The sequence below is a fragment of the Triticum aestivum genome, chromosome 4D (genome assembly GCF_018294505.1).
Source record: "Triticum aestivum cultivar Chinese Spring chromosome 4D, IWGSC CS RefSeq v2.1, whole genome shotgun sequence".
Taxonomy (NCBI): domain Eukaryota; kingdom Viridiplantae; phylum Streptophyta; class Magnoliopsida; order Poales; family Poaceae; genus Triticum; species Triticum aestivum.
Window position 1 is genome coordinate 484807464 of NC_057805.1, and position 13808 is coordinate 484821271.

The 13808-nt window shown below is 43.3% G+C and overlaps 2 protein-coding genes across 3 annotated transcripts; both read left to right on the plus strand.

Annotated features, from left to right (window-relative positions):
* Positions 1-121: 121 nt before the first annotated feature.
* LOC123098880 (thiol-disulfide oxidoreductase LTO1) lies at positions 122-3124 on the plus strand. 2 transcript variants are annotated; one of them, XM_044520957.1, is made up of 7 exons: positions 122-327; positions 395-656; positions 1022-1278; positions 1374-1498; positions 1825-1972; positions 2120-2257; positions 2579-3124. In XM_044520957.1, exons 1-7 carry the CDS (start codon positions 232-234, stop codon positions 2654-2656), a joined length of 1104 nt encoding a protein of 367 aa, XP_044376892.1. In that variant the 5' UTR covers positions 122-231; the 3' UTR covers positions 2657-3124. The 2 variants fall into 2 exon arrangements, with proteins under 2 accessions (XP_044376892.1, XP_044376893.1); XM_044520958.1 differs by having other exon boundaries at positions 1386-1498.
* Positions 3125-8869: 5745 nt separating this feature from the next.
* Positions 8870-13808, plus strand: LOC123100474 (uncharacterized). The gene is made up of 6 exons (XM_044522404.1): positions 8870-9043; positions 9390-9765; positions 9848-11382; positions 11621-12400; positions 12488-12573; positions 13071-13808. The coding sequence occupies exons 2-4, from the start codon at positions 9511-9513 to the stop codon at positions 11649-11651; spliced, it is 1821 nt and encodes a 606-aa protein (XP_044378339.1). The 5' UTR covers positions 8870-9043; positions 9390-9510; the 3' UTR covers positions 11652-12400; positions 12488-12573; positions 13071-13808.

Sequence of the window (13808 nt, forward strand, 5' to 3'; positions counted from 1 at the left end):
CCGCCATCTCCCATAGCAAGGTTGCTGGCTCCAATCTCCAGAAACAGAAATTGAAAAGAAAAAAAACCGTGTTATTTGATGGGCCCAGGCTTCTTTCCATGAGTGTATGGATCAAATGCAAGGTCCAGTAAGCAAGCTCAGCTGCGAACCGTGGCCCACAGAACAGTCGTGTGCAGAGAGCTGAGCCTGAGCGGTCAGGCGAGCTCTCACCACTCACCTCCGTCTCCGGCCATGGCGACCATCTCCGCGGCTCTCTCCGTCTCCTTCCTCCCGCCCGCGGCCCGCCGCGCCGTCTCCACCGCCACCTCCTCCTCCCCGCGCGTCAAGGTAAGACACACACCGTCCGCACTTCCGAGCGCCGTCGTCGCGCCCTCTGATTCCGTGGTCCCCGCAGAGAGCCGCGCGGTTCAGGTGCTGCGCCCAGCCTCCTTCCCCGGAGCAGCAGGAGACCCCCGCGCCGCTGCCCTCTCCGCCGGAATTGCCTTCGTCCCTGTGGGGCGTCTCCACGAGCGCCTGGACAGCGGGAGTCGCGGGGCTGGGGCTCTTGGAGACCGGCTACCTCAGCTACCTCAAGCTCACCGGCTCCGAGGCCTTCTGCCCCGTCGCCGGGGGAGGCTGCGGCGACGTGCTCGACAGCGACTACTCCGTCGTCTTCGGTAATTTCCTCCCCCACTGCTCATGGGATTGAGGGCTACTTCTAGAAGTCGCACATTTGTACTGCTTCCGTTGTGCTTGCATTGTCAGTATGTACAAGGTAGGATTGTGTATTGAGGAGGATAAATAGTCAATTTCCTCTCTAGTCCGTACTGAGAGCTTAGCCACCTTCGAGATTCAGTGTGTATTCTGTTCCAAATCATGGTTGCAGATTCAGAATTTATACAACTATATGCATGATCTTCCCTTTTATCATTCCGTGATAGTGATTCGGCCAAACCTCGCGCTGTCGTGTCCTGATTTTTACTTACACATAACACAGTGCTACGGATGCTCACAATTGGTCTGTCTTTAATTCTGTATGTAGGGATCCCTCTTCCATTAGTTGGTATGGTGACATATGGTGTGGTGACTGCACTTTCTCTGCAAGAAAACGGAGAGGAGTTACTCCCTGGACTCGATGACTTGGATATCCGCCTAACCTTGCTTCTGCTTGCTACTTCACTGGCTACTGCGAGTGCTTATTTTCTTTTCATCCTGAACACCAAATTTGTCGGGACGTCTTGCTTATACTGTCTATCGTCAGCATTTATCTCCTTCACATTATTTTTCATCAGACTGAAGGTGTGTGCTTTTCTGAAACATAACAGCGCATTCCTCTTCTTCATTTAGATCTTTTGGTAATCAAGTAGCCCGTCCAACTGACCTTGTGCTCCAAGGAATTGTTGCAGGACATTGGCTTGGCACGTATCCAAAAGTTTGTTGGTCTTCAGTTAGCTGTAGCTGTCATTGTTGCTCTTGCTTTAACAAACTCATATAGTTCGGCTACTACTCAATTAAAGGGGTGAGACTTCCTCTCACATTGGTTAATAACGTTGAATGATGGGATTGCCACAGCGAAAATACAAATTATAAGGCGTCTTTTTTACCATTTACTTGGAAGTTTCATCGAACGTGCCACAAAACGTTACATTTTACTCTCTATTATGGTTGTATGTTTCATATCCCATAGTGAATTTCTCTTTTGGACAACCATTTTACTTTTCCTTTTTTAATTAGGAACCAGCCATTTTGATTTGAGGTCAATGTGAATTTTAGTCTGCGTAGTTCGTTTCCTTTAATATCATCGCAAGTGACTAATAGACTTTCTTTTTCCTTCATTTTATGCAGCACAGGTGATTTTGTATTAGAGCCATACAAAACAGAGGTAACATCAGAATCAACCCCTTTTGCTATTTCACTGGCAAGACATCTACATTCTATAGGTGCTAAGATGTATGGAGCATTCTGGTGTACTCACTGCAATGACCAAAAACAAGTATGAGTTCTTTCATCTTCCTTGAATCAACAGCTTTTAATAGTTACTACCACAGTACCTGATTGTTGCGGTGCTAGATCTCCAAAAATGAAGCAGAGCAAAATCAATCAAGACCTACTTTATAATTCTTACCATATGGTCATGCAGTTGTTTGGTCGTGAAGCTATGGAAATTCTGGATTATGTGGAATGCTTCCCTAATGGAGCCGGTAAGGGGAAGAAAATGGCCAACGAATGTGTAGCCACTGGTCTGGAAGGTTTTCCAACATGGGTCATCAACGGGAAGGTACTCCCCATAACTTGGATGTTTCCATTAAAGTTCAAGTCCATGATGTTACCCATTCAGCGTTTTATGTTGAGGCACGATTTAAGTTCTTGGTGCACACGTGCATTTCTGCCAGTATTGGGCACACACTGAATCTGTAGCTTATCCTCAGATGACATCCTCTGTTTTACTTCGTAGTTGCACGCATCTAGCTTTAGTTTTCCACATATGATGTTGTCGGTCACTACACTACGTCGTGGCTTGCCCATGCTTCCTAAGATGATGAAAGCACTATGCTTCCTATGTGTTCACGAACTGACTATGTACCTCCCTTCCACTCAGCTCCTGAGCGGCGACCAGGAACTCTCAGTCCTCGCAGAAGAATCCGGTTTTGTCTCCGAGAGCCCCGAGCAATCCTGAGGCCATGGACCTCGACGAGCAGAAGCACCCCACCGATTCGAAGTGCAGAAATCGAGAGCTCTCTAGAGGCAAGGACCTGAAGCTTGTGGTAGTTAACAGCAATGCCACAAAAATCTCATCCGAGCTTCAGATGAGGTGCATTCCAATGGTGCATAAATAGATTATACTACTAAATACAACCACTAACCACTGTGATACTATGTAAAAAAAAAACATATTTGTTCCACCGTCGAATGGTGCGGAAGGAGCATCGAACCCGGGGGTGAATGTACTACGACATTTTTGTAGAGCCTGTAGTTTGTGCTGTGAAACTTGTAGTCCTGGGAAACCACACAGTTTTCGTAGTTCTCGAGTGATACTTTGCACTTGGACATTTGTAGTCCTGGGGAAGGACACTGTGTGTGCCCTCCACCCTTTGAGACGAAGAGTTTCTGCTCTCTGGGCGCATATGGGAATTCCTGAGCTCCACAGCGTCGATAGTTGAGCCATTAATACTTTGTTGGTGAAACTGAATTTTCTGCCTGATATGTGCAGAAAGTCAGAAACACAAGGAAATGGTCTAATTCTTGCAGCAACTGAAGCAAAGCCGTCTCCGTTCCCCAAAACATATGGATATGCAAATTCACTCGTGTCTGGAAAAAATATGTGAGCGTGTAAAGTGTGCATACTCATGTTTCTGGCAAAAGGAGAAATAAAGACTGAATGATCTTTATTTCTAGCTTAAGAAATTCGACATATGCACTTCGGGGTCGCGGAAAATGTAGCGAGAGGGAGGGAGGGAGCATGGCACACTTGGGGGTTTCAGAAAAAAAAAACTGAACTTTGTTTGGACAACTATATATAGAAGATAGCCACTCTGGTTCTAAAAACGGAGAAAACTATAGGATTTCTTAGAAAAGTTTTGAAGGATTGTGAAAAGCATGGCACAAATGCACTGTGGCGCTTTATTCAGCAGAAACCTTTATTTTTCTTGCTTTATTAAGGTTATTTTCTGCAGAAGAGACATACACAGCTGGTGCTGCTCTCCGATCTCCAGCACGTTTGTTGTTTGACACGGGCGCCGATGACTTGCGCCTGCGTCCAGCACAACGCCTTGCACAAGGCGTCGAAACAGAATGGCATCGTCGAAACCCGGTATCTGCAATCCTCTGCACGCAGACACCACATTATTACATTAAAAGAAAAAGGAAACAACACATTATTACATTACATGTGTAATTGTAAATATCCACGCATCAGTTAATTATTAGTTTGGTTTCTCGTAGCCTCATACCGTGAGCAAAGAAGAGAAAAACATGCTAGACCCTAGATGTGGGGGAGGAAAAAACATAAGGCCATAAGGGGCGTGTTTGGTTCTCTGCATGAATTTGGGCCTCCTGCATCTGTGATTTGGTTGAGTATGGCTGAGTAAATATAGACAGTAAACCATGTTCTGCAATGCGTTTGGTTGCTCACAAAGCTCCAGGCTGCATGAGAGCACAACAGACGTACGACGTTTGGTTACAAGTCTTTGCTCACCAGATAAAACTTACTATTGTTTGGTTACGTGTAAGACATACAGTGTGGTTACATCTTTTTTGAGTGGTGAGGTTACGAGCACACACAGTCATAGGCACACCACTTTCAACAAGCATACACACAATCATAGACACACCACTTTCAACAAGCGTACGCATGACTACATTAACAAGCATACACATAGCGACACAATCATAGGCATAATAGTGACAAGCAAACATACGCATAGCCACACAATCGTAGGCATAATGGTTCAGGACCGACAGACTAACAAACAAATATTACAACTCTTGGATCATGACAAGTTGAGTCATGATGGCCGCACTTGACCACCACGCCTGCGTCGGAAATGTTGAACACGATGAACTTGAAACTAACAATAGTCAGGACCTATGGCAAAGCAAACCCACCCTTGATCCATGGCATGCCTCCCGTTGACATCTCGGAGCCTGACCCTTTAGTTACAGGCGGTGTTCGTCCTCAGTACAATTTACTGATGGTGCCCATGTGTTCATGGAAGGCATCATGGATTAGAAGTAAGCACCTTGCAGAAGTGGGATGGATCTACGTCCTCATGTAAGCGGCCGATATTTTCATCCTCCCCTAACTCCTCTTTGAACTGTTGCCTTCTACTACAACCTTGCCCTTGGAACAGCTGCCTGAAGCATCATTTTCAATGACCAACTTGTCGGAAGGGTAATGCAATGAAGAACATTAGGCTCAACACACCATCGAACTACAATGTGTAGGATCATAACAATGTGTATGTCACGGGTGATGATCCTCATTGCTTGCTGTCATATAGAAGGAGAGAGGTGGTACAAGGATCAGAACTACAATGTGCAGAACCAACCCTCATACCAACGATCACCCTAATACATGGACTGCACATCAATGAAGATCATTGCTCAAGACTGTCCAAGTTAAATTGTCCCCCAATTCAGATTGATATACCCCCTAATAGAACTTAGCTTCCCACAAATATAACCCTAAATTTACACCCAAATTGAGCCCTATCAACCCCTAAATGGAGGCCTGTAAAACCCTAAACCGGATGCTAAATCGAACCCTAAATCCGGCAGGGTAGGGCTTATCGCCATGCGGAAGGTCGCCATGCAAATCTTCCCACCGCCAATAATCAAAACGCTACCTGTGAGGGAGTGGTGGCATAGACAGGGGAGAGTGAGCGGTGAGAGAGGGATGAGGGGATTTATGGCGCGGTTTCGAGAAACTATGCACCGTCTCCCTCTCGTCCCCGCATGTGCAGCCGTGTGGCCTCTTTGTGTTGGGGAACGTAGTAATTTCAAAAAAATTCCTACGCACACGCAAGATCATGGTGATGCATAGCAACGAGAGGGGAGAGTGTGTCCACGTACCCTCGTAGACCGAAAGCGGAAGCGTTATGACAACGCGGTTGATGTAGTCGTACGTCTTCACGATCCGACCGATCCAAGTACCGAACGCACGACACCTCCGAGTTCAGCACACGTTCAGCTCGATGACGTCCCTCGAACTCTGATCCAGCCGAGCTTTGAGGGAGAGTTCTATCAGCACGACGGCGTGGTGACGATGATGATGTTCTACCGACGCAGGGCTTCGCCTAAGCACCGCTACGATATTCTCGAGGTGGATTATGGTGGAGGGGGGCACCGCACACGGCTAAGAGATCCAAGGGATCAATTGTTGTGTCTAGAGGTGCCCCCCTGCCCCCGTATATAAAAGAGGGAGGGAGAGGCCGGCCCTAGAGGGGGCGCGCCAAGTGTGGGGAGTCCTACTAGGACTCCTAAGTCCTAGTAGGATTCCCCTTTCCTTTCCGGAGTAGGAGAGAAGGAAAGAGGGGGAGAGGGAGAAGGAAAAGGGGGCTGCACCCCTTGTCCAATTCGGACCAGAGGGGGGGCGCGCGCCTCCTTCCTTTTGTCCTCTCTCCACTATTCCCATATGGCCCAATAAGGCCCAGTACTTCTCCCAGTGAATTCCCGTAACTCCCTGGTACTCCGAAAATACCCGAATCACTCGGAACCTTTCCGATGTCCGAATATAGTCGTCCAATATATCGATCTTTACGTCTCGACCATTTCGAGACTCCTCGTCATGTCCCCGATCTCATCCGGGACTCCGAACTACCTTCGGTACATCAAAACACATAAACTCATAATACAAATCGTCACAGAACTTTAAGCGTGCGGACCCTACGGGTTCGAGAACTATGTAGACATGACCGAGACACGTCTCCGGTCAATAACCAATAGCGGAACCTGGATGCTCATATTGGCTCCTACATATTCTACGAAGATCTTTATCGGTCAAACCGCATAACAACATACGTTGTTCCCTTTGTCATCGGTATGTTACTTGCCTGAGATTTGATCGTCGGTATCTCAATACCTAGTTCAATCTCGTTACCGGCAAGTCTCTTTACTCGTTTCGTAATACATCATCTTGCAATTAACTCATTAGTCACAATGCTTGCAAGGCTTATAGTGATGTGCATTACCGAGAGGGCCCAGAGATACCTCTCCGACAATCGGAGTGACAAATCCTAATCTCGAAATACGCCAACCCAACAAGTACCTTCGGAGACACTTGTAGAGCACCTTTATAATCACCCAGTTACGTTGTGACGTTTGGTAGCACACAAAGTGTTCCTCCGATAAACGGGAGTTGCATAATCTCATAGTCATAGGAACATGTATAAGTCATGAAGAAAGCAATAGCAACAAACTAAACGATCAAGTTCTAAGCTAACGGAATGGGTCAAGTCAATCACATCATTCTCCTAATGATGTGACCCCGTTAATCAAATGACAACTCATGTCTATGGCTAGGAAATATAACCATCTTTGATCAACGAGCTAGTCAAGTAGAGGCATACTAGTGACACTCTGTTTGTCTATGTACTCACACATGTATTATGTTTCCGGTTAATACAATTCTAGCATGCATAATAAACATTTATCATGAAATAAGGAAATAAATAATAACTTTATTATTGCCTCTAAGGCATATTTCCTTCACTTTGCGCTCGCTCGTGCTTGACTCACTAGAAACGGTCGATTCGGCCATTACTCCAAAGCCATGCTCTGGGCTGCTTTGAGTAGCGTGCTATGCAAGCCTAACCGCACGCGCATGTAACCAAATGACCAAAGTTACCTTCCCAGGATTTGGCTGGAGAGGATGTGGGCAACCAAACACGCCCAAGGTAGCATGTCTGGCGTCCAAGTAGTAGTATATGATGTGATGGTTTCCTCAGAAACCTCGGGGATGGAATGGGTGGAGAGCATGTCAAATACACTGGTTGGATGGTAGTAATAATTATCAGGATTAATTATAATTCTCCCAAATCTTAGTGGGTTTGCAGTTTAATTTTTTGTGATTCGTACTTATCGAGCCAGTTTTTTTTAAGGGAAAAGCTTTTTTTAAAGAAAAATACAACAGAGGAGCATCTTAGATCCTATAATTACAATGGAAATACAACATGACATAAAATGATTAATAATAATAAAATCACATAAAAAACCATACTAAAACAACACATGCATTAGTTTTTTTAGCAGGGTACACATGTTGCCTTAGTTATTTGCTTCAGCCTCTCGTGTATAACGCCGTGCAAAGAAGCGAAAAACAAGTTAGAGAGAGAGAGAGAGAGACATACCGGCAACGGCGCAGTAGAATTTCTGTTTAACACAAGTACAAGGAGGAGGAAACAGAGAACCACATGCCGGGCATCCATGGTGATGGAAGTGATAGTTTCTTTCTTATATCAAACCTAAGGGAGAAGCCGCCAATAGTATCTCCAAGAAAATGATATGCATATATCTGTCACCGGTTATAAACAAGTCTACTTCATCAGATAAAATCTGCCAGGCAATTAATATTTTATCAAATAGCACCATGCGATTAGTTTCTATCAAATATCAACATCTAATTATATTTCACCATATATCTACATGCAATTAACATCCTGCCTTTTTTATAGTGAACTAATATCCTACTACCTATATAGAGAGTCTTCGCATGCTCTTGTTAAACATTTTTAGTCGGAATGATTGCATCTATCTTTAAGATACGATGAATGCTTACTATATATCTTTGAGATTTGAGATACGCTGGACGGTACCCCGAGAATGGATGGATGGCCACACTGGTGGCTGGTTAGCATCTCCCCGTTCTTGGCCATCAATATAATTAATCCATCATGTCTGTATTGATATTGTTGCTAATAGAGTGAAATGCGTCATTAGTCCATGAACTCAAATTGATTGCACACTTTAGGCCAACAACTCAAGAAGTGATCGAATTTGGTCCGCAAACTCGTTGATTTGATCAAATTAGGCCAAAACCGGCCCGAGAGTAAAAAAACCGGCCACGCAGATGCCATGTCATCGTTCCGTTGACCATTCATGAGTTCACTATTTTTACAGGGGTGTATCTGCAAATTGACCGATTTTTTTTAAAACCATCCTAAGGGCGTATATAGACTGAAAAAGTATTGAAAAAAACCTTGCATCGCCCAGTACTTGAACTTGGGTCGACCGGAATTTTGATTGCCTCAGTGACCACCGCACCTACACCGCACACGCACAATAAATTTCAGCCTACTGCATATGTACGTAGAATCAGGAGAGAGAGAAAAACAGAAGATCCCTCCAGATCGTTTTTCAATCATGCGATCCCTTTCCTTCTGTTTCGCTTGACTGTTGCCTTGTTTGTCGCTAGATCGTAGCGTTCCATGGTTTCGTCTGCCTTCTGTGACAAGCAGGTTAGGACGACGCACCTCCGCAAACGACCACGGCGGTCGTCCTCTCGACGCCGTCTAGCCGCAGATGGCGCCGCGGCTGCGCGAACGGAGCGCCCCCGCACCCTCATATGGTATGTATCTTCTTCCGTTGTCCCAGAGAGAGACAGAGTTCGTGTGTGTTCTGGCCAGGAGAGTTGATCTCACCGAATCGATCCAATCCATCAGAGCTAGTGCAGGCGAGAGTCACTTATACGTATAACAATACGCGGCTAGACGTGCGAACACTGTCAAGCTGTCCGCTTGCTTGCTTGCTTTGCACAAATACGTTTATTAGCTTCTGGGCAAATCATGCTAGCTATGTGAGAAATCATGATGACTGGACATTAGATCAGAGAGAGGATGCATATAATTGTAGTGCGGATTTTTTATTTGAACTGAATATGTGATCTATGTTTTCTTGTTTGTCGTGGAATGCAGAAATTGATTATGGTTTGTTCACCCTAGAGGTACATCACAATGGCTTTTTCTGTGGCTCGGGAAGCAATAGGACATATTGGATGACAGAGTTGATTTTTTCGATTATTGTGAGGCAGAGGACATGTCTATTTTGTGGCTTGTTGATTTGTTAGAGCGACCCGGTTACCCTGATAGTGAAAAGTACAAGATATATTTGCTCATGCCTGGGAGAAGTATTACTGAAGGACTTTTCTATGTGTGGTGTGATGATGATCTTCAGAAGATGATGAGTACAGTACCGAAGAACTGCAACAGCATAATACTTTACGTCGATCAAATGTTTGAAATTCCTGTTAACATATGTGATGAGGTTGCCATAGAAGAAAAGGTTTTAGAGGTAAAGAAAACTCTATAATGATATTGTGTTACTGTTGTTTGTCTTGTTATAGTTCGTCACCATTTTTTATGCTGTTTTGCAGCCCATTGTAGGTGAGGGGGTCAATCCTGAGAGCATTGTAGGAGAGGACATGTTGCGGGCAGATCAGGGCAGGTTGCGGACAGAAGAGAAAAGGTTGCAGAGATTGCAGAAATTTAAGAAACTGAAGGATGAAGAGTCTGATGACAGCGACCAGTTGGATTCAGATGCAGATTTCTTTGATAGTGACAATGACCCATTAGATGGGGATGATGACATCTTTGCTGCATTTGTGGACCATGATGTCATAGATGCAATGATTACTAGCAAAGGCAAAAAAGTAGTTGAAGTAAATGAGGATGGTAAGGACAAGAGGAAGAAGAAGAAGAAGAAGAAGAAAAGTAAAAAGGAAGATTCTGATGAGGAGTTGCTTCTTCCAGATTCAGATGACGAGAACTTCAATTTTAAGTTCAAGTCTTTTGCTGAACATGACATGGCAGACCCGGAGTTCAAGATTGGAATGACTTTTTCAACAGTTGAGCAGTTGAGAGAAGCAATATCTGAGTATAGCATAAAGAATAGAGTGGCTTTGCACAAGACTAGAAATTGTAGAACCAGGGTTGAGGTGGTCTGTGCTGAAGGTTGCCCCTGGTATTTGTATGTGACAGAAGACAGCAGGTCCAAGAGCTTGCTTGTGAAGAGATATGTTAATGAGCACACATGTAGCAGAGAGTGGGCTATCAAGGCAATGACTGCTCCCTATCTTGCCAAAAAATATGTGGAAGAAATAAGAGACAATGAGAACATTGATGCAAAGTCATTTGACAATAAGGTGCAAAAGGACTACAATTTGGCTCCTGGCAGAATGAAGCTGCAAAGGGCAAAGAAGAGATCAATGGCTATTATCAGAGGAGATGAGGAGAAGCAATATAATTTGCTTTGGGATTATGTGGAAGAGATTAGGAGATCAAACCCTGGGAGCAGTGTCTTTCTTAATTTGGATGCAAATGGTTTGTTTGAAACTATGTACTTTTCTCTTGATGCATGCAAGAGGGGCTTTCTGGAGGGTTGCAGGCCAATTCTTTTCTTTGATGGTTGTCACTTGAAGACAAGGCATGGTGGTGTTATGTTGATAGCAATAGGTATTGACCCTAATGATTGTATCTTCCCAATTGCCATGGCTGTGGTAGATGTAGAGTGCAAAAACAGTTGGAAATGGTTCATGAACACTTTGAAGCATGACCTGAACATCCACGACCACACGGCAGCCTTTACTCTTATGTCAGATAAGCAGAAAGGGCTGATACTTGCAGTGCAGGAAGAATTTCCAGATAGTGAACATAGGTTCTGTGTAAGACATCTCTACCAAAACTTTAACACGATTCACAAGGGGGAAGTTTTGAAGAATCAACTTTGGGCTTGTGCAAGATCTAGTAACAAGCCACAATATGAAAGAAACATGGACAAATTGAAGGCTCTGAGTCCTGAAGCATATGCATGGCTTGATAAGCACCCACCAAACCAATGGTGTAGGGCTTTCTTTGATTGTTTCTATAAGAGTGACACACTCCTCAATAATCATTGTGAAGTGTTCAACAAGTAAGTTACCGAATGATTGTATTACGTGTTCTCAATAATGTAGTTTTGTTGTTGTTGTTGTTGTTGTTGTTGTTGTTGTCGTACAAATCACCAGAGTTATTGGAGCATGATAAAATCTTGAGAAAAAGTAGATAACAGAACCACATATGTCTATTATTTTTGCTAATAATTTCAGAATTTTATAAGTTTCAAAAATATGTTTAAAATTAATTCTTTGCATGCTGGTTTGTTTTGACAGATTATTCTGCAACTTGTATGTTAGCTACTGAGTATATGTTTGTGTAGTTTTTGGAGTCTTCTTGATCATGCTTTGTATTACATGTTGACGCAAATATATACTAGATGCAAGAGAGCTTCCAATCATGAGTATGTGGGAAAAGATTAGGGGCCAGATTATGCACAGGATGTATGATTATGCAAACACTTGTGAGAACAAATGGACTGGCAACATTTGTCCCAAAATCATGGACAAGATGCGTAAAAATGAGGACTATGCTAGTGATTGTTTTGCTTATCCTTCTGGCCACAAGTATACGAAGTGAAGAGCAAAGATAACACCTATGAGGTGAAGATGAATGAAAAAACTTGTGATTGCAGAAGATGGCAACTAACGGCCATTCCATGTTCGCATGCCATTTCCTGCATGAGAAAAGAGAGAATAAAGCCAGAAACCCAGATAGCTAGTTTCTATACAAGAGAAAGGTACATGAAAGCATATGGAAATACTGTTTGGCCAGTAAGGGATAAATCTTTCTGGGAAAAGACACATGGTAGGGATGTGGGAGCACCTTTGTATGAAAAGAAAGCTGGGAGGAAATCAAACAAAAGGAGAGAGCACCCATCGGAGAAGGAGGAAGGGACGAGACTTAGCAAGCATGGTGTGAAGATGCATTGCAGCTTTTGTAGGGATCCTAATCACAAGAGGCCTTCATGCCCTGAATTACATCCCGAACTCAAGTTGGAACCACAAAGGAGGACAAATGATGATGACAATGTTGGTGATCCTTCTGTGGTAGAGGTAAAGAAAACTATATAATTATATTTTTGTTACTATTGTTATTATTGTTATTGTTGGTCATCGTTTCTTCTTTATACTGTTTTGCAGAACATTGTATCCGAGGAGGGCAATCCTGAGTTGATTCCCACACAATGTACTAGGACTTTTGTAGTATTGAGCTCATGGAGGAGGAAGTAAGAATAGTTTTAACTATGAGATAGGATTTTCAGCACCTGGGTGCCCCTACACCCTCTATGAACAGTAAATTCAAGACAAATTTTTAAAAAATCAAAAAAATCTGAAACTCTGGGACATCGAATATCATGAAACTTTTGATGATCTTGCAAAGTTTTAGCTAAAAATATCATTCGAAGAGCACTCAAATAAAAAAACAAAATCATTGTTCAAAGTTTATGTACATTTTTGAGCAGTGATTTTGTTTTTTTTATGAGGGCTCCACAAAGGTTATTTGTTCCTGAAACTTTACAGGAATATCAAACCTTTGATAATCTTTGATCCCTGAAAGTTTCAGATTTTTTTGATTTTTTTTTCAATTTTATATGAATTTACTGTTCATGAGGGTGTAGGGGCACCTGGGAGCTGTTAGACATTTCTCTTTAACTATTTATATGTTGATCTATATATTTTGTATGGTTTTAATGTGATGTAATCCCTATGATCTATTTCGCAGGTGGAAGAGTTGTCAAATCCAACAAGGAGGAATAAAGGTCCACTTCCTGCAAATGCATTTATTCAGGACCATATAAGTGAATTTCCTTCTCCGAGGCCAACAACGGCAACAAGGGCTGGCATGGACATTGCAAGAGGTAGAGGAAGGGGAGGAGGAAGGGGAAGAGGGAGAGGCAGAGCCAAGTCTTCTTCTATTACAAATAATGTAAGTGGTTCAGATATTGCTTCAAGTGTAGATGTGGAAAATGTAATAGAAAGAACAAGAGCAAGCGTGAGAGGGACAGGGACAGGGAGAGCAAGAGTGAGAGGAGGAGCAACCGATGGTACTGCTACCCATGTTGAAGGAAGTAGTGCTACTGCTAGTAGTGTGCAACAAGGAGGAGGGACAAGTGTTGCCCACGCTGCACCAAGAGCAAGAAGAGCGAGAAAAACAAAAAGACCAGTGCCTGGAGGTGATCATTGGAATGGTTATGAGCACTCAAGATAGTATCAGTTGCTCTACAGAAATAAGTAGAATGTTTAAGTGCAAGTATGTGCAACCTGCTTGTAATGCAATTTCAAATGGTTTCAGAACTATGTTTTAGAACTACGTGTTGTCACTGTTTAAAAACTATGGAATAAGTGCAAGTATGTGCAACTTGCTTGTAATACTTTTTCAAACGGGTTACAGAATGATGTGTTGGATGGTTTTAGAACTATGTGATCATTTGGATTTTTTAAAAACTACGAATGATATTGT

Bases quoted from the DNA above. Each gene is read 5' to 3' on its own strand.
- LOC123098880 (XM_044520957.1), top strand. From the start codon at position 232: ATGGCGACCATCTCCGCGGCTCTCTCCGTCTCCTTCCTCCCGCCCGCG. The intron at 328-394 runs GTAAGACACACA...TGGTCCCCGCAG, and splicing joins CCTCCTCCCCGCGCGTCAAG to AGAGCCGCGCGGTTCAGGTG. The intron at 1,499-1,824 runs GTGAGACTTCCT...CATTTTATGCAG, and splicing joins GCTACTACTCAATTAAAGGG to CACAGGTGATTTTGTATTAG.
- LOC123100474 (XM_044522404.1), top strand. From the start codon at position 9,511: ATGTCTATTTTGTGGCTTGTTGATTTGTTAGAGCGACCCGGTTACCCT. The intron at 9,766-9,847 runs GTAAAGAAAACT...GCTGTTTTGCAG, and splicing joins TAGAAGAAAAGGTTTTAGAG to CCCATTGTAGGTGAGGGGGT. The intron at 11,383-11,620 runs GTAAGTTACCGA...TTGTTTTGACAG, and splicing joins CATTGTGAAGTGTTCAACAA to ATTATTCTGCAACTTGTATG.